We start from the raw sequence: 26,956 nt of genomic DNA on the forward strand, positions 1-26,956 counted from the left end.
GAGTAGAGAACAGACCGGACCAAAACAAATCACACCGTGTTAAAGGCAAGCGAATAGAAGTGGGTCTTCAAGCGAGACTTAAAGACTGAGAGTGTGGGAGCCTGCCGGACACTCAGTGGCAACTCATTCCACAATCGTGGACCTGCAACAGAGAAAGCCCTGTCACCTCTGAGCTTACGACGGGTTTCTGGGACTGAGAGAAGCATCTGGTCTGCTGACCTCAGAGAGCGCGGTGGGACATATGGCTGCAGAAGATCAGTGAGATAGGATGGGGTGGAACTGTTCAGTGATTTAAAAACATACATGAGAATTTTGAAATGGATCCGAAGGTGAATGGGTAGCCAGTGCAGGGAGGCCAAAACTGGCGTGATGTGCTCTCTATAGCCTGTACCAGTTAAAAATCGGGCTGCAGCATTTTGGACCAGTTGTAGACGAGCAATGGAGGACTGACTGATTCCAAACAGAAGTGAATTGCAGTAATCAAGCCTAGATGTTATGAAGGCGTAGATATGTAGAGGAGAGATAGATGGATAGATAGAGGGGGGGTGGATGGATAGAGATAGAGAGGATGGATGGATGGATAAATAGTTAAAGCGGCAAAGACCTCTTAGTTCATTTTGATATTCTAAACTTTATTTTGAAAAATCATAACGGAAATACATTTTCTGTTCAGTTATTCCAACTTTCTTGAAACCGGAAACGGTCACCGCCGGGAAGCTGTAGCTTTAAGAGGAGGTGTCTGGTCGGTCGCTGTGGCCGCCTCTGGTATTTGAATGAATGTAGTTGAGCCAGGCAGCTTTGGTCGGATGTTATTTCGTCTTGAGAGCTAAGCACAGCTAGAAGCTGTACTTTTTATATCCGTCGGTAATGACGGGTCTATGACTAGCATTTGACAAATATAGCACTTAGCTAGCTAGTAAGTCGTGTTTTGTTTTTTTCGTTTTTCCGCAACAGCCGACTGGAGGCACAAATCTCGTTATTAGAATAAAATATGGATTTACACATCTTGGACCACAGGCTTCGGGTCACCAGCATATCCAAAAATGGACTGGTCAATTTCACACACCCTCTTATAAAACTGATATTTCTCCGGAACAGGACGAGGTGAGTAATCTAGATGGGTCTGGTAATCCAGTACGGACGTTCATTCATACACAAGGCTGAAGTGGAGCCATTGTTTTGGGGTTGTTTTTACACAATACCTGCCCCTGCAACAGTCAGGGACACACAAACCTGAACATGTTAAAACAACAGTGCAGTGTTTGCACGCTGCAGCCTCTGAACCATAGTCAAAGTGTTAAAAAAAAACAACTTTTTCTGCAAACTTTTTGTTTCTCTTGTGTAGAGGGTTGGAATAATGTGAAAATGCATCCAAACTCCCATTTGTCAGCTTATTTGCTTCCTAGAAGAGACAGCCAGGGCATCATTTTGAACTTTTTGCTCCAAGAAAAGCTGCCTGATTTAATGGAGATGTAAAAATACTTTTTTTGTTTAACAACCATACTAATTGTTAGTTCATGTCTGCTAGTACCTATATTCCAAAAATCAACCAGTTTGATTAATCAGAGCATGTTTTTTTTCCCACCAGTAAAATGTTAAAATGGTACTGATCGTATTTTCTGCATTAACGCAGTCAGTCTTTGTGGTGAATAAAGTTTTTTGTTTTGAAGTATTTTCATAAATTAAACTACTTAAAAAGCTTATGAACATCTATCAAAGTTTAGTCTCTAAACATATATAGGAATTATGTCAATTTTTATGATGGATGACAATTTTTTGCATTATTCCATGGACATTTAGGAAAATAATTGACAATTATTTATTATATCTGTTCAATTCAGTTCAGTTTATTTATATAGCGCCAAGTCACAACAGAAGTCATCTCAGGGCACTGAACAGAAACACTTGATATATAAAATATAATAATTTAACACTTTTTATCTGAGGAGCAGACCGCTTTGAATTTAACTCGATTGCAGAACTCTAATCTTGAGCAAGCATGAAGGCGACAGTGGAAAGGAAAAACTCCCTCATGGGGAAGAAACCTTTAGCAGAACCAGGCTCAGGACAAGCAACCACCTGCTTCGACCAGCTGTGTTTGAGAGGAACAGATACACAATGGCAGGTGAACGCACATTAAAACGGAAGTCGTATCATATGAAAACTATTCATCCATCCATCCATTATCTTTATCCGCTTATTCCATTTTGGGTCACGGGGGTCGCTGGTGCCCATGTCCAGCAATCACTGTGCGAGGGGCGGGGGACACCCTGGACAGGTCGCAAGTCCATCACAGATGAAAACTATTCAATTTTAACAATTTATTTAAGGAAATGAGGTCATCAGTAGTCTAAGCCTATGGCAGCATAACAAGCCATTCCCTAACTATAGGATTTATCAAAAAGGAAATCCTTAAGCCCAGTCTTAAAACAGGACAATGTCAGAGTCAGAGTTTTTTTATTGTCATTCGTACCACATGTTGTTCATGTGGTGGAACGAAATTGTGTACACATGTTCCCAGTTACATCCAACAATAAAATGTAAAAGAAAACCAGTAATAAGATCTAAAATATGAACTAAGAAAAACATCAACTAAAATTACATATAGCATAAAAACAATACGCCAAACGGCAGCACGAACATGTCTGTGTGAGCAAATGAGCACAAATGAAGACGACAGCATAAAACAGATCAGCAGCAACATGAAAAAGATCAGCAGCAACATGATGTGATTTTTCACAGTGATTATTCTGGTTAGAGATTCATGAGTCTAACAGCCTCAGGGTAGAAGCTGTTCCTCAGTCTAGTGGTTCTACACTTAATGCTCCTCAACCTCCTTCCTAAGGGGAGTGGGGCAAAAAGTGTGTGTGCTGGGTGAGTGGGGTCCTTCATGATGCAGGTGGCCCTCTTCCTACATCTAGAGGTGTAGATGTCCGTGATGGTGGGGAGACTGACTCCAACAGTCTTCTGTGCAGCCTTCACCACTCTCTGCAAAGCTTTTCTTTGTCATTATTCAACAGCAACTTTGTTGTTAGCCTTACGGACAGAAACTGGAAGTTGGTTTCACAAGAGAGGAGCCTGCTCCTGCTTGGTAGCCTCTGCTCAGTAATGTCTTCAGCAGCATGGTTTTGACATGTCTAATGATTTATAACCTCTTTACAAGCTACTGCACTGACTCTGCTAACTAGTTTCTTAACTGCAGATCCTGTCGATGCAGATTAAACGCGTCAGGAGAGAACTGAGCAACATTTAAGTAAATTTACGTAAAGTGCTATGTATTCTCATCATTGTATGTTCCCATACAATGACAAAATTAGTTGTCTGCATTTAACCCATCACACGTGACATAAACCCAGATGGAGCAGTGGACAGCTATGCAAGCGCCTGGGGAACTGAGTCAAGCCTCTGCATGCGATTGGTTTTTCATGTTGAAGAGGTGGCTACATTTTTTAGGTGTTTAAGTAAAAACTATGAGAAAAGAAAAAAAAAAAACCTTCAAGCTTCACTTCCTTGGGTTAAAGAAGGGTCCTTGCTCATTCTTTGTCATTACATCACCATGTCTTCCCTTGTTCTTATTGATTTATTTCAAATTTTATTATGTAGTTGGTGCCTTTCTCCTTCAAACTGTCAGATGATTCATAGGGATTGGGATCAGTGGCTAGCAAGAACAAACCTGATTTGCCCTGGATGGATTTTATTCATCCAACCCTTTTCAGGCCTCTCCCATTCATTAAAGAACGTCTCTCTGCACACAGTGATTTGACAGCTCCTCTGAGGAGAATTTTAATGAGCTGTTTGCACTTTATTAGAAATATTTTTCTCCAACATCTTCTACAGCTCAAGTTTTGGCACCGATTGAGGTCTTGTTCGGTTGAAAAGTCCTTCCAGGGATTTATATTTGTCTAAAAACACATTTGCATAGGATGGAAATGCGTATCTTTCAATTAGTCAAAGTGGAGCAAAGTAGGTATAATCTTGTAAATATTTTAAAGTTGACATTGGTCTTCTCAGATAAATGTAAAATTCTATTTAATTGTTGTTTAGACTCTTTAGGCGCGGTAGGCAAAGATCGGTGTAAGAGCACCATTCTGTTAGTCTTTCTGCTTTGTGGACGCAGCCCTGCAGGCACCACACGGTCCTCCTTTCTTGTTTGGCTGTGAACTAATCAGAGAATGGGCTGTAACAAAGTGTCAGCTGAGCCACAAACCCAGTTGGGTATTTTCCACTTGTTTACTTCAGTGATTTTCCTACGCGTTTACGTGGAACTGCTCAGCTTGTAAAAACCTCTAGAAACTTTTTTTTTTTTTCGTCAGTGTTTAAGCTAGCAGGGAACTTGACCATCCTTTGATGATGAGGCTTGATGCAGCTTCAGGCTCCTTCCTTACGCTTCACATCAGTTTTCTCTTATCATATTTCCTCAGCTGGACCATCAGTCGATTCCCCCACACCAAAAAAAAACACCACCAGCAGCTCTCTGTCCGTTATTGTTGCTACCACCTGTAGTTTTCTTCAGTTGGATCAAAGTCCAGAGTCTTGTGTACCTGGTTTTCATCGTCCCCACTTGGCTGCTCCCTCTCTACCTGCTGGTTCTTTGTCTCTATTGGTTTTCTCTCTGCTTCAGAGGAAATAGCTTATTTATCCAGTCCATTACCAGCATTGCTCACAAGTACATTGTGTTACAGAGAGCTGTACAGACACAATATACTGGGGGAACAATATGGGATGTTTAATTGTTTGTTTTCTGCAATATTAAATACTTTTTAACATACCGAGTAGGGATGCACGATATTGGATTTTTGGCCGCTATTCGATATGTCGATATGTTAAAACTTATTTGGCTGATAATCGATGCCGATACCAATATTTTAAATAGTTTGTCAGAACATAGCCTCTTATTTAGGCTTATTTGTTTCAAAAATTGTGCAACAGCTGGTGACATATATTCTTTAGCATAGCATTTTTCACACAAAGCTTTTAATAATAAAAAAAACAAAACAATAAACAAGTTCGCAACTTCTTCTTGCAGCGAAAAACTTTTTATAAGGCGCCACGGGTTTCAAGCTTGAATTTTGGAGCTTTGACAAGACGGAGGTTTTATCCTGTGGTCGGCCTGTTAGCTTAGCTTGTAGCTTAGCTTCTCAGCTTGGCTGCTTTGAACGATCCAAAAACTTTATTTTGGATGGTTGAAACAGATTTTAAAGAGAAAAGGAGGGGTCAGTGAAGAGCACTGAAGTTGAACGTTTTGTCATCCAGTGTCTTCAGTAGAAAGAGAGAGACCTGAAGAAACAATAAAGCTGGTAAATTAAAATGAGGTCGATAATAAATCAATTAATCGTATGATGAAGGAAAATTGTTTATCGCGACAGGCCTTTGCACCGGTAACATACACAAATACGTACAGTAAATGTTTTTTTCTGAACAGTGCCTGTAACACAACTGGTTAAAAAATAAAATACAGTAGCCTACTGGGAAGTCATTGATCGCTGTCTTCATCTTCCTCTTGCGCACTGTGCCGCTTTGAGTTGGTGCTGTCCTCCAACACGCAGCAGCCTTTCGAAACTCGTTGTTGATAAAGGATTTTTTTACACTGCTCCGCTGTCAGGATCCACTGGCAGACTTGAGCAAAAGTCGCTTTGCACATGCGGCCAGTTTTGGTAAATGATTTTTCGCTGCCAGTCATCCAAACCTCCCAACAAGCTCGGAGTGCACAATTCACACTGATGTCAAGTGGCTGCAAATACTTTGTTGTTGTTGTACAGTGGGGAGGGAACGAGAGAACGGTCTCCACTGTGACCTGTTTGTTCATTAGTGAGGTTTTTTTTTTTTAAACCTTTATTTATACAGGTAGTCTAATTGAGTCACGAGGACCCACCCCACAAGAGAGGCTTGTAGTGGACAGCTATGTGAGCGCCCAGGTGTGACGAGGCTAAATGTTTTGGCAGCATGAAGCTCATTATACCATCAAAAACCAAAAATAAAAATAAAAATCCATAAATTAGCTGCAGCATTGTATAACAAAGTGTTCATAGTTTGTGAAAAAGTAGTGGCTTATAGTCCGGAAATAATGGTAGTTCGGTCTGAGTCCAGATAAGACTTGATGAGTTCAAACTATTTAAAAGCCAACACTGGATAAATCCAACCATTTTTAGTCTGGTTGTCTGGACAGTTTATTTTTTTGTGCTGAAACGTTTCACCTTCCATCCAGAAGGCTTCATCAGTCAAGGAAACAACACAAAACTGATTCTTCCCCCAACAGCTTACTCCTTAATGGAACAAACCAGTTATGTTGGTGCTAAAATGGTCTCTTTGGCACGCCCCCTCCTCCGGTGCCGGCCCTCTTCCTCGTCGACAGTAATGTCATACTGGTTCAAAACCAACAATGTCCATGCTCAATAATCCAGGTATATAATTAACAGTTTTCAGTCAGGTCATCTGGACGGTTTCATTTTTTTGTTTTGTTGTGTGCCGACACGTTTCACCTTCCATCCAGAAGGCTTCATCAGTCAAGGAAACGCACAACACAAAACCTTACGAGCCAAGCCTTCTGGATGGAAGCTGAAACGTTTCAGCACAAAACAAATAAAAGAAACTGTCCAGATGACCTGAGTGAAAATTGTTGGATTGCATACCTGGATTATTGAGCATGGATTTTGTTGGTTAACACTGGATAAAGTTTTGCTCTTTAGAAGCAGCTGGCAGGTCTGTCAAACTCAAGTGACGTGTGACCAGATGTTTGCAGATTAATATTTGCAAGAATATTCAAAGTGCATTTCTGCCTGTTGTCTTAATCAGAAGTGTAGAAATATTCTGATAAGAAGGATTTGCAAACATCTTGAGGGGTGCCACAGTGATGAAGGAAAGTGAAAAGTGGAAGCGTGAGCACACATTTCCTCTTCATTCTGAAATAAACTGATGTTTCTTATCCGTCTTATCTGTACTTTGCAAACAGGAAACCAACAATTCACAGCTGTTTCACAAACGGGTTGTTGTTCAAGCAAAAAGTCAACATGTTGCTAACATTTTGCGAGGCTGCTGCATGATATACGACACCTGCTGGAAACTGCAAGTTAAGGAAGATGAAAGGTCAACAGGAAGTGAGACGGCTTCTCGAGCACAATGGGACGCTGGTACAGCTGCTGGTTACAGCACTTTCTCTGTTCTTCTCTCCGTTTCATTGATGGGATTGTCTCATTTTTCTGGCAGGATTGTCTCTTTGTTGAGTCAGGAGTTTGGCACTTTCACTCAGGTGTGTGCTCTAATAGCATGCTCTGACAGAGAATAAGGAAGGTGTGTACGCAGAGAGCCAGTGAAACAGGAACATACTCCATTTCCTTCAAAACAAATATCAGCCCTGAAGACCTCACGATTTGATGCTTTCAAACACGAGCTTTAAATTTGCTCTCTTGTGTTGCTGAAACAGTTTCTGACAGTTAGAAGGCTGAACTCACATTAGCATTGAACAAACTTATTTATTCCTGAAACAATTACATTTATGTTATCTTCAGTTCAGCCATAAATAGCTGATGATAATATTTTAGGTACAGTCAGAATCCCACTAATCATCACATTTAACTTGACTCGAGTATTCTGTAACCAAAGCAGCTGTCCAGTTTGTTGTGTCTTGTATTTTTAGGCAAAGATGGAATAACTAAAAGAAACTAAACTGTCCTGTACCATAAATAACATTTTAAATAACCAAATGGTTTCTAGAGTTCTACTAAATACTTGTGTGAGAATCTAAATTGCTTTGTGTGGCTCGTAAATACACAGAATTGTTCTTTAACCTTGATTTGTGTTTTGTTTTTCCACGTCTTACTCAGTCTTTTCCCTTTTTGTTGTTTCAGGTGCAAGTTTTTTAGCCTGACCGAAACACCAGAAAACTACACAGTTGTCCTCGACCAGGAAGGATTCAAAGGTGAAACATTCATGTGAATGTACTTTTTATGCTTTAACCAGGCAGGCGTCTGCTCTGACGCTGAACTACCGTCTGAATGGTACATCTTCATCGTATGCTGCTCTTTCCCCCTCTTTTATTTGGCATTACTTTTTCTTTTCTTCTCAGCAAACGTACTTAACTTCATAAAGGGTTCATTATGTCACAAAGGGACTGCAAACATGATTGACTTGTTCAGAGAAAAACCAAAGATAAGCAACCAAAAAGTAAATGGTGGTTTTTAATCCGAGCTAAAGCATAAACCGTCACATTGAAATAACTTTTCAACTATTGCTCAGTAAAGATTTAAAGAATGGTTGGAACAGGTTGTGAATTGGGTCGCAAGATAGCGCTGTGTTGGTTTACCTCCTCACTGTTCCTTCCTTCCTTGTTCCCACTCGGATTATGTGGGATGGGTGTAGACGACCACAAGATTCAGAAAAAACAACTGCAATAGGAACAACAGGATGCAGTTTCATGTGGACGAGAAAAACAAATTTGTTTGGTTTGACACTAAAGCAGTTCTTGGTGTTCCCTCAGAAGAACCTTGATGAGCCAATAATTTCTTAAATAAATAAAATGCATAAAAGTAACTTGTATTTGATTAGACTCTTTGCCTTTGAGGCAATATGTGGGGAAAGCTTGATTTTATTATTATTATTTTTTCATTCTTCTTCTTCTAATGCATTGTCCAACAGTTCATTACGACTGAGAGAAAACCAACATTAGGATCCATTAGTGACTGCCTCCCTGCAAGAAAAAGCAGTCGGTGGTAAATCACAGCAGAGACGGTGAGGTAGCAGCTTGCTAGTTTTATGGTCAAGTTCAATTCTCAAGTCACTGTAATTCTCTGCATGAGAGCACTTTTAGGATGTAATTAGCCAAACGGTGTTCTGCTTAGATTGTTTTTTAATGCTTATTTTGCTATTACTGCCTTGGTTTTTCCCACAGATGCAGATGTTCTCGGATGTTTTCTGGTTCTGAGTGCCTATTTGAAGAGTTAGGAAGAGGCTGTTTGTGACCATTTAAGCAAGCAGAGCAGAGGGATTTTGAAGGGGAAGAAAGAAATGGAAGTAATCGCTGTTAGAAATTCCATCTGGAGATAAAAACAAAATTCATCTTGCTGTTTCTTTCACAATGTGAATACATAAGCAAGCCTGTTGACTCTATTCATGTCTTCTGTGAGATTTTTACTGGGCACAGCTAATTAGTACTGAACCTGAATAATAAAACATTTTTAAGTATTCACTTAGCTGATCATTAATGTCATTTTATGGCACCTTTAACTACTTTAAATGCAGATACATCTCATACAGTGAAGTCGTACTCCTTCCTATTCTGAGCAAAGATGTTTTCAAAGTAGAGAGTACTCTTGTCTTAAATATCCAGATCCAAGAACTCAATATGTATTTATTTATTTATGGCTGCTTGGAGTGTTACTAAATTATTTTTTCTCAATATGTTTATTTTAGAAAATCAGTTTTGCAAGATGAACAAAACGTAAATAAACGAGTGTTTTAATGAGAAAGTCCAATATCTAATCATAGTTGGGTCCAGTGAAGCTTTTCAAGGTGAGACGGTTTTAGAAGAAAATGTAATAGAGAGTTTCTGAGCAAATATTGTTATGAATCAATAATGCTTTATATTGAACGTCACACAGTTCAGCCCAAAAGCACATTTTTATTGACTTTCTATCTGTTGATGCTTAAAATTAGTCTCAAATGTAAGTTCTTTAACTCCAAATTGATACTGAATACATCAGAAGCACTAATGAAAGTCTGATGCCCTTGTCCTTTTTGGCGTTTCCTGCACTTTTAGTGTTTCATATCCCATTTTTCCTTTTACTGTCAGTTTAAAATGTTTAAACAGCAAAGAGTTTGTCAGTAAAATGGTCACTCTGATTGTAGTTTCAACAGGCTGTTTCACTCTAAATGAGGTCATATGTCTCAATGTGGACATTAACTATGTTGAATAAGATTATAGAAGAGACATTTTCTACAATCATGTTACTTTATGAAGCTGAATAGGTCGCCCCCTGGTGGACGTAGATTGGAATGCAGGTGTGAGGCAATTCTCAAAGGCTTTTATTTTTGAAAAGTGATTGAGTACACAGTTTAAGATCAAAACATTTGAATAGTTGTATTTTATTGTGCAGTGATGGAAAACTTTGTACAAAAAGATACTAATTGATCATAAGCAGCATAAAAGCATCCTGCTTGTGGTCAGACAATAACCAACAGTTTTGTTTTCCTGTCACTCCTCAGAGCTGCAGCCTTCAGAGCACCTCCAGGTTGAAAGCTCCACCTGGCTGCCACTCAACGTCGTCTCCAACGGCAACATCTCCAGCAGCTCTCAGGCTGTCGGCGTGACCAAGATTGCCAAGTCGGTCATCGCCCCCCTCGCCCAGCAGCACGTCTCGGTCTTCATGCTGTCCACCTATCAGACTGACTTCATCCTGGTGAGTGCCGTCTACTTTAGTCTCTTGTCCCTTTAACGTTTAACAACTCACGTCTTTCGATTTTGTAGGGAAACCTTTAACCTTTTAGTTCCTGTAAGAAGAAGAAGAAGAAAAATGGTGTTTGCATTTTGTCTACTCGTCAAATTTGCAGTTTATAAATTAATTCCTGACTGAGCTGAAACTACTAAAAATATTGGTTGATGAATTACATCAAAAGTTAAGTAGTTAGACATGCAGAACATGCCAGACATTCGTGTCAGCAAGTAGTTGTATATTAATGGTTGAACTTTTTAAATGCAATCATGGTTGTAAGTTCAAACGGCATTATATTTTGTGTTCTATGTATATACACACACTTCACAAAGAAAACAAGTGTTTACATTATTTTACATGGCTTTAGTTTGTTATGTTTGACATTTACTGAACGATTCGCTGTTCTCGTGCAGGTTAGAGAAAAAGACCTGTCCGTGGTCATCAGCACCCTGGAGGAGGAGTTCAACATCTACAGGGAGGTGGAAGGAGAGTCGGTCCCTGTGTGCAGTCAGGATGTTTCCAACGGCCTCCAGAAGAACGGCAAAGAAGGTGACGTTTAAATTAAATGATGATCACGTTTGCCTTCGAGGATGATGTAAATATTCCCTAGCACTATCTTTTGCTATTCTTGTTAAAAGTAGACATATTATGGTGCTTTGAGTTATTGCTGCTGTACTGTGGTGAAAATCCAAGTGTTGGACAGAGATTATATGAAAGGGTACTTTAATTTAAATTGCTTTAACTTGTCATATCCACAAACGACAGATCTGGACTGAGTTTTCTTTACGTTTATGACACAATGCGTAGAGCTGCACAGTCTTAACTTTAAAGCTTGTTGGAAATTGTGACCACATTTAGTTGTTTGTTGTGGTTTTTATTCCTTTAGCCATCCAACCTACAGTTCACCCAGTGCTGATCCCCCAGAACCAGTTCTGTGTCATGTCTCTGGACCCGGACACGCTGCCGTCCATCGCCACCACACTCATGGATGTTCTCTTTTATTCCAGCAGGTGAGACGCTGTTTGTTCACACCTGTGCAGTGCCTCTCTGTAACACAGGGCGGCAGCACAGAAGCATAAACTAACAAGATCAGCCACTCCATGGAGCTTTATGTTTTTATTTATTTGTTATTGTTTGTACTTGTGAATGAAAAACGTATTATTTTATCAGTTTTGTGTGCTTTTAAACACTGGTTAGGTTTACAACTAATGTAAAATAAACTGATTAAATGTTTCATGAAATTAAATTTTACACAGATATTTACAATAAATGTTCAATAAACTGTCAAATAAGTTGCAGTTTTAAAAATAATTTTATTTTAATCCAAAAGTAGATTAACAGTGTCCTTGTGTGTTTTATTTTTAAATAAAATAATAATAATTTTTTAAAAATTCAACATGCAGGAGAATTATTTTCATTTATGACTAAACACGTGTGTTAATTTAAAGAAATATCATTAAAAGTGGCATTGTTATTTTAAAAAATAATTTTCTGGTGCTTTGTGTTTCTTCTGTCCTGCTGAATAATAAGTAATAAGTGTTTTTGTTTTTAGTCCTAAAGAAGACAAGCAGTCGTCTCCAGACCAGGAGTTGGACTGTATTAAGTTCTTCTCGTTCTCCCTCATCGATGGATACATCTCATTGGTGATGGACACTGAGGCTCAGAGACGGTAAGGATTCATTTCAACGAAACAGCACTTGTAAAATATAAATCAATCATTTTCCACACTGATACCAAATGGAAGTACAAACCGGATTCCAAAAAAGTTGGGACACTAAACAAATTGTGAATAAAAACTGAATGCAATGATGTGGAGGTGCCAACATCTAATATTTTATTCAGAATAGAACACAAATCACAGATCAAAAGAGAGAATGTATCATTTTAAGGGAAAAATCTGTTGTTTCCAAATTTCATGGCGTCAACAAATCCCAAAACAGTTGGGACATGTCCATTTTTACCACTGTGTGGCGTCCCCCCTTCTTCTTACAACACTGAACAGACGTCTGGGGACAGAGGAGACCAGTTTCTCAAGTTTAGAAATAGGAATGCTCTCCCATTCATGTCTAATACAGGCCTCTAACTGTTCAATCGTATTGGGCCTTCTTTGTCGCACCTTCCTCTTTATGATGCGCCAAATGTTCTCTATAGGTGAAAGATCTGGACTGCAGGCTGGCCATTTCAGTACCCGGATCCTTCTCCTACGTAGCCATGATGTGATTGCTGCAGAATGTGGTCTGGCATTATCGTGTTGAAAAATGCAGGGTCTTCCCTGAAAGAGATGACGTCTAGATGGGAGCATATGTTGTTCTAGAACCTGAACATAGTTCTCTGCATTAATGGTGCCTTTCCAGACATGCAAGCTGCCCATGCCACAAGCGCTCATGCAACCCCATACCATCAGTGATGCAGGCTTCTGAACGGAGCGTTGATAACAACTTGGGGTATCCTTGTCCTCTCTGGTCCGGATGACATGGCGTCCCAGTGTTCCATAAAGAACTTCAAATCGTGACTCATCTGACCACAGAACAGTCTTCCATTTTGCCACACTCCATTTTAAATGACCCCTGGCCCAGTGCAAACGTCTGAGCTTGTGGAGCTTGCTTTAGAAATGGCTTCCTCTTTGCACTGTAGAGTTTCAGCTGGCAACAGTGGATTGTGTTCACTGACGATGCTTTCTGGAAGTATTCCTGCGCCCATTCTGTTATTTCCTTGACAGTGGCATTCCTGTTTGAGGTGCAGTGACGTTTAAGGGCCCGGAGATCACGAGCATCCAGTAGAGTTTTACGGCCTTGACCCTTACGCACAGCGATTGTTCCAGATTCTCTGAATCTTTTGATGATGTTATGCACGGTTGATGATGATAACTTAAAAGTCTTTGCTATTTTACGCTGGGTAACACCATTCTGGTATTGCTGCACTATCTTTCTGCGCAACAATGGTGGAATTGGTGATCCTCTTACCATCTTGGCTTCTGAGAGACACTGACACTCTGAGAAGCTCTTTTTATACCCAATCATGTTGTCAATTGACCTAATTAGTGTTAATTGGTCTTCCAGCTGTTCGTTATATGCTCAATTTCCTTTTTCCAGCCACTTATTGCTACTTGTCCCAACTTTTTTGGGATTTGTTGACACTGTGAAATTTTGAATCAACATATTTTTCCTTTAAAAATTTACATTTACTCAGATTAAACTTTTGATCTGTCATCTATGTTATATTACGAATAAAATATTGACATTTGCCATCTCCACATCATTGCATTCAGTTTTTATTCACAATTTGTTTAGTGTCTCAACTTTTTTGGAATCCGGTTTGTAAATGTAGTGAATATTTATTTGATGAAAACCTGCAGCAGTTACAGAGAGGCGTTCATGGTGCAACGCCTGTTAGCACTTTCTGCAGGGTTAAAATAAAATCTGTTGTTTCAGGTTTCCTGCTGATCTTCTGTTCACCAGCTCCTCTGGGGAGCTGTGGAGGATGGTTCGTATAGGAGGGCAGCCTCTGGGTTTTGGTAAGGCCACATGCTTTTATGAACCTTTTTCTGAGGTGGCTGATTGGAGAGTTCTCACTGTAACTGACCTGACCTGTGACCATATACACCATTTACCATCCTCTTTTCTTTTTTTTTTACATCATGATGTTTAAACCTAGTTGTCACCAGTGGTGGACATGGTTCCATTATTTTGCCAATAGCAAAATTAATTTTCCATTTAGCAGATTAACGTTTTTGCTCATTTTGAAATCCATTAGTGGAATTAGCTTCTGCTAAATTTAAATCCGATAAATTGAAGTCCACTATTTAAAAAAAATAAAATAAAATTATCCGCACTTAAAGTATACTGGAAAACGGTGATGTACACAAAGCAATGTTCCGCTAAGCAAAACTTAGCATCATGCGGTGATGTCGCCACCCTCGCTGTGCGTTTCCCCCCTCATATCTTAACGCAAACAGTCTCTGACTTGTGGTACCAGTTTAACAGCCAATAACAAGACTTTAACCTAAATGTCAAACCAAACCAGAACAGGAAAATAACATGAAAACCCATTTTCACTATAAGAAACATCATAAACAGAAACGGTGCACACATAATTCCTACCCAGCATGCTTTGCAATGCTCACACTGTCTCTGGGACGTGACTCTCTCACACATTTCACACATCTTTACTTTAATACAAACAAATTTAATACTGAGAGAATATTGGTGATGATGCACAGCAACTTTGTAGTTAAAGTAGTCAACCATAAAGAGGCTTGCCAAAGTGACTTAATTCATTAAAGTAAATGACACGAGGGAGACGTCCGACACACACTGAATGCATCACTCTGCTTCAGCACAGCAGAGTTCTGCTCCACCTCTTTGGTTCCAATGGACCAGATTAATTTCTGAAAGCTCACTTCTGAGTGGGCTGTAGATGCAATCACAAGTAAAGCAGTTGTTCACTTCCTTTCATCCATTATCTTTACCAGTTTCTTCCTTTTCGGGTCACGGGGGTCACTGGTGCAGAAGTCACTGTGCGAGAGGCGGGGACACTTTAGACAGGTCGCAAGTGCATCGCAGGGACACATAAAGACAAACAACCGTTCACTCTCTCACTCACACCTAGGGACAATTTAGAGTTACCAATCAGCCTAATGTGCATGTTTTTTTTTGGTCTGTGGGAGGAAACGGGAGTACCCGGAGAAAACCCACTCATGCACAGAGAGAACATGTAAACTCAACCCAGACCCCCAGCTGGGATTTGATCCGGCGACCTTCTCACTGAGAGGAACAGCTCTACCAACTGCGCCACCGTGCCACCCGGGTGTTCGCTTACGTTTTCATGTTCCAGACGGTCTTACAGCGACAGCAGTGCATGATAAAAGATTGCTCTTTAGCGTTGGCTTCCGCTATTTTGTTAAATCTGTTTTGCGGTTTAGCATTAGCTAAGCTAATTATTTTTAGTTAGTGAATTAACGTTTAGCAAAGCTAATTTTTTATTTTTGTTAGCTGTGCCCACTACTGGTTGTCACTATTAATGGCTAAAAAATATGACTTGGGTGCACATTTTACGTTGACTGTGTGCGTTACAGATTACTTATCTTTTTAATTATCATGCTGGTTTTAGGAGCCGAGAGCCACTTTTCGTGATTTTTGTGTGCATGTATAATTACAATGAAAAGAATCATGTCCTATCAAAGAAAAGAAAATGTGTAAAAGTCTAACAAATGCAAAAATGTTTAGTTTAGTTGTGTTCATCTGGACAAGTATTATGAGTGATCGGGAATAATCAGATTAATGATTGTCTTCGTTTAAGCAGGAAAAAAGTTTTATTTTCAGGTGAAGTTTAATTATTTTGTTTATTTAAAAACAGAGATGCTAAACTGAAGGCTTTATGTTGTGACTTTTTTTTTTCTAATAAAAGCGTCTGTCCTTTTATCTTGTATTTAATTCATTCCCTTCCTTTATGAATTGACTCTGATTTGTTCTGTGTTTTAGATGAATGTGGTATAGTGGCCCAGATATCTCAGCCTCTTGCCGATGGGGACATCTCTGCCTATTACATAAGCACCTTCAGCTTCGACCATGCGCTGGTGAGTCAAACAAGTTAGCATTGCTAACTAGTCAGACACCTGTTTCTATGGAATGGTAAATGTACTGTACTTGTAGAGCAACTACTACATCTCTACAAATCTAATCTGAACAAATCGTTCTATAGACACTCATCAGTGCTTTGATCACATTCCTACACCGATGGAAGCCCGATGGTTCAGTGAGTCAGTTTTTCCACTTTGTCCCAGCCTTTTAAAAATTTCCCATCGAAATCTGTGTCCATTCCACGGAGCCTTAATCATTATTCTCACAAAAAATGATTCACCAATATTTTTCGGTTGAGTTTTGTGAAAGTATCCAGTCTTGTGAGTTTCGAGATAAATGAACGTTTGTGGCTCATGTGACCATGACAATGTTTTTTTTTTTGTTTTTTTTCAGCCTTTATTCATACAGGTTAATCCCATCCCATTGAGCCCCGGGGACTCATTTACAAGAAAAATTAAAAGACCTGGTTTGAAGTGGCCAAAAATTTTTTAACCTTTAATTTATGGTGATTAAAGGGTTAATTGGCCATGGTTAAAAACAAAAAATCAAATCAGCCATGGCAAAAGAACGAAGAAGATGTTGAAGCCAAAAACTTTCCTATGTTCCTTTTTTTTAAAAGTTTTTAATGGTCACACAAAATGAAAATATCACTGACTCTTGTGTTTCAAGCCTGCCTCAGATACCAAAATGGTTTTTGAAACCATTAGTGAAAAGGCCAGACTTCAGGGGTATCTGAGGCAGGCTTGAAATACAAGAGTCAGGGTGGCTTCTGGGTAATACCAGATGGCTAGGCCTCAGACTGACGAAGCCTCTTGGATGAGGGGCGAAACGTTTCTTTTTAACAAAAAAACGAAGTCCAGATGACATGATTCAACCTTTTTTGTTGTTATATACCTGGATGACTGAGAAAACAAACTTTGTGTTTTTGAAACCAATAGTGTGCACTGTCCAGTTGTGGGACTTCTTTCCCTTGGCGCTGTAGCTCTGCCTCCATGTGTGGGAAGTTTCGCAGGTCCCTGCGTTGCAGCCGACTTGTGAGCAGTTGCAGCCTGCTTTTGAAGGTGCTCACAGAACTGATCATGTGGATTATGTTTTTGTCCTTTCCCTGAAGCTCCAAATTCAGTTCATTGAGCAGGCTGGTGAGATCTGTGAGGAAGGCTAAATCCAAAAGCCACTGGGTGTCCTCTAGTTTTGAATGTTCACCATGATCTGACAGCTTCAGAAAATCCCTGATCTCAGGCAACAGCTCACTGAATCTGTCCAGAAATTTACCTCTGCTTAGCCACCTGACGTCCATGTGCAGCAGCAGGTCTGTGTGGTCTGCTCCTGCCTCCTCCAAGTGAGCCCGGAACAACCTCCTCTGCAGACTCCTGGCCCTTATAGAGCACACAGTTTTCATGGCAACATCCATCACTTCCTTCATGTTTAAAGCCTTCCCACACAGGGCCTGTTGGTGGATGATGCAGTGATAGTGCAAAATGTCTGGGAAAGCATCATTCTGCTTGCAGAGTGCAACAAATCCACTGGTGTGACCAGTCATTGCTGGAGCGCCATCAGTTGTTATAGAAATTAGTTTAAAGAGGGGCAAGTTGCTTTTATTAACAAACTCCATAAACACATTAAAAATATCTTCTCCTCTTGTATGTCCCTTCAAAGGCAAGATGGTGAGCAGCTCCTCTTTTGCACTCATGTCTGCAAAGGCCATTCTGATAAAAACACACAGCTGGGCTACATCCACCATGTCTGTCGACTCATCAAACTGAAGAGAGAAACACTCACATTGTTCCACGTCCTTTTTTAGCTGCTCCTCCACATCCACAGCCATTCCCTCACATCGCCGTGTCACTGTTTGTCTGGACAACTGCACGTCTTTAATAGCAGCTACGATCTCACTTTTATTTTTAAAATCATGAAAAAGCGCATCTGCAGCCTCAATAAACGCTTCTTTCATAACTTGTCCATCGCTGAAAGACTTCTTATGTTGAGCCAGGATGCGGCTAACACGGTAGGAAGCTATCGTAGCAGCTTTACCTTTTGTGCTGGGGCGAGTGAAGACTGACTGCTGGGCTGCAAGCTTGTTTTTTTAGCTCCCGCACTTTCTGAGTCCGTAAAGAACTTTTAAGAGGGAAATCTGTCTCAAACCGTTTGTGCATCGTCTTGAAATGCCGCTCCAAGTTACACTTTTTGGGTAAGGCAACGCTCGAATTACAGATGAGGCAAATAGACTTCGAATTAGAATAAACAAAAAAATACTCCTCCTCCCACTCTGTGTGAAAATGATAAGTTTTCGTTTGCTTGTTCGCTAGTTTTCCTTCCATGTTTTCTGCGCACCGACATTACTCCACTACTGAGCCTAAAGTCTCGTGAGAGCTGTGTCACCGCACACAAAACTCGCGAGACTATGTCTGTGAGAATACAAGTCAAGGCTTCGCTTCGCCAGTCGCCCGTGAGCGACTGGTTGGGCACACCAGGGTTAAAGGCCTGGCGTTCTTTGAAGGATGTGTTTCGCCCACTGCCTTTCATGCCAGAGTTTCACACTCAAATCATTTGAAGGGAGAGAGTTATCATCTCTAAGGTCAAACCTTAATGTGTAACCTAATGAGATACGGGAAGATCTTACACCATGTGTTAACTCTCAGAGAATGTGTTAGGGATGAATCTCATCTATGTAGTGAGTCACGTTGGTACGTGCCACTAGTTGTATGACAAATATATGTGGTATATATTTATGCATACTTTTCACGAGTTCCTCATCTTTCTGACTGTGTAATGTCGTGTATTGAATTCAACAGAAATGTAACGAGAGACGTTATTTACCTTTGACCCATCAAAATGAATGGAGTCATTTATTTTCAGAATCAAAGTTTAACATCAAACATTTACATTAATTTGGCAAAATATGAAAATAATAACAGACAAGTTTCACAGAAAATGAGCATCGATCACTCGGCGGTGAACGAGGACTTTGCTTCAGATATTTCTAAAATATCTGTACTGGTTTTGTGAGAGAGAGAAGAGTTTAAGATGAAATGGAGATTTTCTTACAGAGAACTATGTGAGGGAATTAATATCTGTTGACCAGAACGTGCACGCTTCATCAGATCTCAGCTCGCCTCCGGTACACTTTAGTCGAAGAAGAGACCGTTACCTGGTGATGATAGATCAGCTCGATAGAGAATCCTCCAGACCTTTCAGCGTCTCCGTTGAGAGCTGCTGAAATCCTTAGATAGTCGTGCGTGGGTTGTTCAAACAGAAGTTATAATTCCAAACGTCTCTGACTCTCCTGAATTCTCGAATTCTCTTCCATTCACTTCACCATTCTCCATGAATTCCCCATGAATTCTAACCAATTCTCTCCAGAACTCCTTGAGAACTCCTTGAGAACTCCTTGAGAACTAACTTGAACTGGAAAGTTGCCACATTTTAAATGGGTCGACTTCCGGTTCAATTTAGAGCTTTCTGATTCGTGGATGTACCAGAAAGAGGTGTGGTTTTTGACGTAAGGTATTTTCAAAAGTCGAGGTCAGGGAATGAGATTTGTTTAACAACTGACAGAGAGATTATTGCAGAAAAGCAGACTTTTTGGAGCCTCACTCTGTTGTATCTTTCCAAATAGTAAAACATGACATCCCTTTTTCAGTAAACATTTAGTTGACCGAAGCTTCAACTTTCACATACTTACGACTTGGCTCATTTCAGACAGAAAATCAAGAAATGCATATTAACCTGATTTCTTCTTTGAATGAGGAATAAAAATCATTACTTACTGTTTATGTAAAATAAAAATGAGTAGTTCTTTTCAACCTGTAAGCATTGAGTGAAACTAACACAATTTGATTATCAAACATTTGTAAGACAGTAATGATTATAAAGAATTGTCTTTTCTGCTTGATTAATTCAAGAAAGAAAGTCATCAGATGGCTCAGACTTATTCAGATCAATGAAAATAACAGTCTCTGTCCATCTGGTAGATTTGAGGTCATCAGGGTCAGATAAGGGTCAGATCAGGTTCACTACATCTACTACCACACTGACACCAACTCGGTATCTGTAAAACTGAAGGCCTTCTTCTCATTTTTGTGTTGAAAGATTGAAAGAGCTGTGATGTCATCACTGTCTGTACAATGATGACATCACAGCTCTGCATTCAACCCATCACACGTGAGATACACGCATGTGGAACAGCGGGCAGCTATGTTGGTGCCCGCCGCCCAGGGAGCAGTTAAAGATTTAGTGTCTTGCTTAAGGATGTTGCGACATGTGGGCATGCCGGGGAGTTAAACCTACAACTTTCTGCTCCCAAGTTGGCTGCGTTACCACTGTACCACAGCCACCCGGTGCAGCTGGCTATGGCCACTTAACGATTGTGCCATCTTGAACTGGGTTGACCCCAGATAATTGAGCTGTAGATGTACGATTACTTTTTGAGGCTTTGACTAAATTCTATCCAGGGATTCACGAGATATTTTGCTAACAATCAATGTTGATGCCAACATTTTTCTTTGTTTGTGTGTGTGTCTTTTGTAAGGTCACCTAGCTAGGCGGCCATCTTGAACGGGGTTGACTCTTAAGTTTTATTGTTTCATTAAAATCCGTTCACTGCTTCATGAGATAATTTGCTACAAAGAAACAGACAAAAGGAATATCAGTGCTTGGCCTTCGATGACGGGCAATTTGTGTGCAAAACACTTGAGCGTAAGTTTTCTTAGCCTTGTGTTCCTATTGATTAACTAATTGGTTATTGACCAATAATCAGCAGTTATCTTTATTAAAACAGGTGATTTAACAGTTTGTTGGTTCCCGAGTTCCTTTAAAAATTGTGAAAGTATTTCCTTTCCTCCCTCAGACATCTTAGACAACTTCAAGTTAATATTTCTATGAATCACTGAATCACGAGGTATACTTGTTTTTTTTCCACACACTACTTTTTCTTTTACGCTTATTCATTCTTTTTTTTTTCCTGTTCCCTCATTTCAACACCAATAACCAGATCATTTTTCTTGCGTATGAATTTTTGAAGATGTACTTATAACCCAGTAATGTAGAAAAAACTCTGTTCACACCTTGTCTGAAACTCTCCTCTCTGTGGTTTCCTGATGTCATCATGACTGATTATCTTCTCATCTAGCATCTAGGTTTTTAAAATAAGTTTGTGTGCTCACATTAAAGTGAACTTCTACCAACTTCATTATGAAACTTTTCCAAAAATCTAGTCGTGCACATGGATCCTCTAACCTGTCGTAAAATGCAGCGTATACATTTGGGAAATAAACAATATTCTGTTGGATAATTTTAAGTTTAGTGTGTATTTAGGTGGCACTAACACAGGAAATACGTTTTACATTCAGTCAGAAACAATAACATAAATTATTCAGTCAGTTCCTCTACAGTTCTACATTTTTTTTGTTTTGTTTTTTCTTTGAATGTCCAGCGGACCAGATTGAACTTATTTGGATTTTTCTACCTGGATTATTGAGCATGCATCAGGATATTCAGTCAGTTGTGGTTCAAGTTTGAAACTGTTGTTTAAGTTGCGTTTACATCTTGACTTCCTGCTCATGATCACGATTCACTGGAGCTTAGAGTTTCTCTGTGACAAAACGAGTGAAAAACAACCCGTCAGCTTCCTTTCACAAAAAATACTGCCTTTTTCACAAACACTGATTTTTAAAGCTCAGAATAAAAACCTAAAAGCAACAAAACAACAACCATTTAAAGCCAAACTTGCTTGTGACAAGTAAACACCACACCATAAATAATTATTTTTTCTACTGTATTTTATGAGAGAACATTTTAATGTTCATAATAACGGTTAATTTTTCAGTAAAGAGTGAACATAATCAAATGTGAACCTCGTGATTTTGGCTCTGCGTGTTTTTTTTTTTTGTTTTTGTTTTTTTTATGCATTTATTCATCCTTTCCATGTATAAAGACATTGGTGCCAAGTATAAATCTCCTTTCCATATTTTCTCTGTGCTGCTCAGTGCGTCATTGATTTGTACTTCATTATTGTCAGTGTCATGATATCTGAACATCGAAAACTACTTTGGGTTGGAAAATAGAGAAAACTAGCTGTGACACGGCAGTGGATTCTACTTTTAGACTTCTGAGAATTTAACCAAGATTATTTGTTAAATGCAATCTGGACAGCTCATCGCCGCTTCGCCCATAGCGAGAAATATTGGGGTGGGGGGGTGAAGCTTTGAACTAGGAGTCAAAAAAAATAAAAACTCGAAGTTATTTTTATTCAATATACCCTAGACTTCTACCTTGTTCCAGTATATTGATGATGGTATTTTTGTCATGGATTTTTTGTTTCTAAGTATAATTTGTTAATTTTTTTTAGTAAATTCACACAGGACTTTTTTTTTTTTCAAAAAAGAAAGAAGAAAACAAAAGCAATAAGAGTCACAGAACTAAAATAACGGGAGTGATGGGGATTTCTCTAAATCTGAATACATAAGTCACATCTTGCAGCTAAATTAAGAAAATGTGCAAATGGGAGGACGTCTAGCTCATAGTAAAGTGAATGAATCTAAATCATTTTCTTAAAATGCAGGAGGAACTAAAAAAATGCTTTCACTGAGATTTTGTCAGCTAACCCACAATAATCACTGTTTAATTTTTTTTAACCATTTGGCTAAACTTTTTTTATTTTTTTATTTGTTGCATTTCTTTTCTGCTACAAAAATATTCAATGGTCCACAGTATGACGGAGCTTTAGGGCCACGCTAAAAAAACAAACATTATGAATGGTGATAAAGTCATAATGTTACAAGAATAAACTCGAAATAATATGATAATAAACTCATAGTATTACGAGAATAAAGTAGAAACAATACAGAATCAGGATGCTTTTATTATCCTTGCACAATTAAGTACAACAACAAAATTGCTTTCCGTACAGCTGTCCTAAAGATGGACAGAAGTGGACAGGGGGCTGCAGCTTCTAAGTTGCTGTTAGTTGTTGTTCCTGTTGCTTGGATAAGTAAGGGAAGAAAACATAAGGAGAGAGGTTTATAAAAAAGATATCTCGCACCGTGTCCTTGACAGGGCACAGTTTAGGCATCAAAAAAATCTACCACAGCAAAGCAACATAAATAGACTAAATACATATGCGTGTGAAGTAGGTAGGGGCCGGGGACCCCAGCACGGCCACCAGGTGAGCGATGCAGCCCTTGGTGCCTTCGCATCTCTTAGATTGCTGCGCCAGGGAGGCCAGTTTTAGGGAAGGTCGTAGCACAGCCCACAGCCATAGTCCTGATAAGAGGTGTTTGTTTATCAGCCAGTTCAGTTGAGCTCTGTCGCAGGCCCATGACCTTGGGGAAGGGAGGGGATGGGGAGGGGGGGCAGAGCGTCTTTTTTTTTCCATAGCATCCAAGGAAATTTGGAACGTATGCAAAAAATGGGCTCTGAAAAAGGTTCACAAGACAAAAGAGCAAAGCAGGGACGGCTCAGAGGAGGACACGTCTGCCTTCCACCGAGAACAAGCAAGAAAAAAAAAAACAAGACTAATGTCATATTATGAAAATAAACTCATAATATTACAGAATAAAGTTGTAATATTATCAGAACTCGGACACAAAAAAGCAGTCTTACAACTGTGGTAAAATGAATGTTGACGTCAACAGTACAATAGCAGGGGGCTCAACGCACTGTCATATGGATTATTATGATAAACTGAAGCCATATTGCATTGCAATTAATGGCTGCATTGACGGATTTAGTTATCACAATATGGATGGAGGCCTATTTCACAAATAGTGACCCAACAGTGATTGCAGACTACTTCATAAGCACAGTGACTCGCATTGGAGGCTGTTCACAGCAGGTGCGAGCCTATAGAGCTGTCATTTCTAACCCGGAGCCCGGACTCGCTCGACCTGGATTCGGGCCAGGCTATAATAGTTTGCTTAATGTGCAGACCAGGTCAGTGTCGGGCTTTTAATTGCATCAACGGACGCGCACGGCCGACAATCCAACTAAATGCCAACATGCCTTGCCATACAATCACCAGCCACACGTGGCCATTTGACCATGCGCTGACCGGCCTTGAAAGAGGTAAAAAGTTCAGTTAAGCTTCAGATGGACTACTGCCAGCCATCCATCAACCCAAATGGACGTTCATTCAGCCGTGGCTCTCAGCAGATGCGCGCGGCTGACAACCCCAACAGGTGAGATCACAAAATAGCCAACATGTCAGAGCAGGGTCCAATGCAGGCCGAAGCAGGGGAAGCATTTAATGCGCTTTGATGGCTCCTCAGCTCCGATTGTCTGCCCCCTTTACTCTTACCCTTTATTTTTTATTTTTTTGCCTGGAACTAATGCTCCGTCGTGGACCAGGTTAGGAAAGAGAAAAATTGCCACTTCTGATCAGAACAATAGAGTCCAAACACTGATCTGAGCCTTCAGAACTCAAATATGTTGTGAAAAAGAAAAATCAATTCAAATGTATTTCTTGCTTTGGCAATTGATGATATTGTTTTTTCTAAATATGTAGTTTTAGTCAAATAATTTTCTTCTTCTCGAGTTTATTATTGTTCAGCTGAGTTTGGTTTTTGTTTGAGTTTGAAAATCATCGTACTTGTTTCCACTTGCTGTAAATATTTTTTTTTACTGATAAAACTACATTACACTATCAAATATAATCTAAAGCAGAACAGGAAGGAGTGGCTTCCAGATTCTTATTACTTACAGACAGGTAAAGTTGTTTGTACCTTTACAGCTAATTAAAAGCTATTCTTTACTTCTTTTGAAAAGTGATTCAATTAAAAGCAGTTGTCTACAGCTGCATTTCTTCAGTATAGGATAAAGTAAATGACAAAATTCTGTAAAGAAAAGATGTTTGTTTTACAAAACATGCTAAAGTAGTATACAAACAGACTCGTTGGTAGACTAATTAATAATTCTTTAAATTATTCTTGCATTAAAGTTAAGTTTTAAAGCAAGTGTTTGATTTTAATTAGTGCCACAAGTATCTTATTGCAATCATCCAGCCCATTTTAAATGAACAAACAACCACTAGGTAGAATTGTTGTGTGACCACACTGAACCTGGAGGAGATACAGCAAAGGCGAGAGCTGTTTGAGGAGCTCAGAAAGAAGATTAAAGATATATTTCTTAAAGGTAAAGACTATATGATTTTCTCCAAGCAGATTTGTGTTATACTCTGACCATAAATGACAATATTATTAAAAAGTATAGGGTTCATGAAACTGTAACCAACCTCCCCAGACGTGGATGCAAGGGAAAATGCAACCCCAGGTTGATCAGATAGACGGTGCAAATTACAAAACGGAGCCAAGAAAACCACCCAAAACTATTCAATATGATTGTCAAGGTCAAAATACTTTAGGATCACACCATCTGTTGCATTTTGAACTACGATGGGCTCCATGTAGGAAAACTTGGGAAGACTTTACCACTGGTAAACCAGCTGGACAGGAATTCACCGAATGGCACGTTGATGTTAAGATTTGTGACGTTGACGGTTTTGGGACCGATGAAACAAAACTGGAGCTTTATGGTTTCAGTCGCATTAGTTATTTGAATACTGTGAAGGGGTACCAACAAATTCATCAACATTTTGTTCATGTTATTAGCTTTAGCTATTAGCATACAATAAGTGCTAATGGTGTTCAAGTTGAAAGTATCTTCAAAGTTTATTAATGAGCATCTGTTGCTATGTATTCATCATAGGTTTAACAAAATGAAACACTGAGATTTATGGGATTTGAAAATTTGATTAATTCAGCTGACACAATAAACAAGATGCAATATACTTATTTTGTAAATCTAATAGGAGTCCTCTACTCTTTTGTTGCAGGTCCCTGAGGAGGACATCGTGAGTGTGATGGAAATGCTCCAGCATCAAAGGAAAGAAGCAGCCACCAGCTGATTTGTGAGCTGGATGATCCCAGCTCCAAGTGTTTCACCTTGTTCTCATTTTCTGGAACAGCAGTAGTAGCAGGCTAGCAGGAAAAGAGGCTAACCCTGTGCCTAGTTTAGCTCTGCTTAGCCAACAGTATTAACCACTACAAGTTTGCCATGAACACCAAAAGCATTCCTTTATGGTGTGTGTGCACAGTTTTTCCTCAAGGCCTTCTGTCTTACCTAAACTACGAGCTACTGGAACCCTAGAAGCACAAGCGTATGCATTTCATTGTGGACATTTATTTTTATACCCATATGAAGACAAACAAAATGTACTTACCCTTTCACATTAACAAATAGGATGTTGTGTACTAAAACTTTTATCCTCAATTTATAACAATAATGTTTCTTTTTGTTCACTTCAGGTTACTCTCAAATACTCATGGTGAGTCCTAAGTTAAAAAATAACAAATTTTTGTCTTCCAACAATGTTCATATCAAAATGTGGCCTTAAACAATGAGACAAATGCTGGGATTTCATTTTATTTGAGAAACCTTAAAACTTTTCTCCCCTTTAAATGTTTCATATTTTATACCTGGTTTTGTTTAGTTATCCAGCCCATATGTCATATTTTATTTATAACAAATTCATATCCGCCCTTTGATCTTTGTAGAATCTGATTGCAGCAGAAATCATTGTAGATGCGAAAAATGTTAAATGAGAAAAAAAAAAACTGCAACTTAAGTTTACTTTTCTAAATCCGCTGTAAAAACAAATGTCGTGTTTTTGTCTTGTTGCAACATAATCTTAGACAGAATCTGACAAAGCAGTGACAAAGCTAATTATTTAGAAGATTATTTTGACAAGTACATTAGTCATTTCATGGAAAATTATATAAAAAAGGTCACTTTATTTTGGGAGTCTTGAGTTGTAAAGAGTTGTGTAATGTCTTCCTAGGCCTCCCCAAAGTTTTATGTGTTTTAAACAAATGTAACCACAAAGAGGACTCGTCCAGTTGTGTATAAGACTTTTTTTAAGAATTGCAGCATTTTTCTCATTAACAAGTCACTCCTAAGGCA

The 26,956-nt window shown here is 39.3% G+C and overlaps 1 protein-coding gene across 1 annotated transcript; it reads left to right on the top strand.

The window, feature by feature from the left end:
- The first annotated feature begins 952 nt into the window (after positions 1 to 952).
- Positions 953 to 25,919, top strand: castor1 (cytosolic arginine sensor for mTORC1 subunit 1). Its single transcript, XM_037680216.1, has 9 exons — positions 953 to 1,104; positions 7,845 to 7,915; positions 10,198 to 10,391; positions 10,838 to 10,973; positions 11,311 to 11,434; positions 11,977 to 12,093; positions 13,856 to 13,938; positions 15,905 to 15,999; positions 25,830 to 25,919. Exons 1-9 carry the CDS (start codon positions 992 to 994, stop codon positions 25,899 to 25,901), a joined length of 1,005 nt encoding a protein of 334 aa, XP_037536144.1. The 5' UTR covers positions 953 to 991; the 3' UTR covers positions 25,902 to 25,919.
- Positions 25,920 to 26,956: the final 1,037 nt, after the last annotated feature.

Source organism: Nematolebias whitei, chromosome 8 (genome assembly GCF_014905685.2).
Source record: "Nematolebias whitei isolate Nwh7 chromosome 8, NemWhi1, whole genome shotgun sequence".
In the NCBI taxonomy this organism is placed as follows: Eukaryota; Metazoa; Chordata; class Actinopteri; order Cyprinodontiformes; family Rivulidae; genus Nematolebias; species Nematolebias whitei.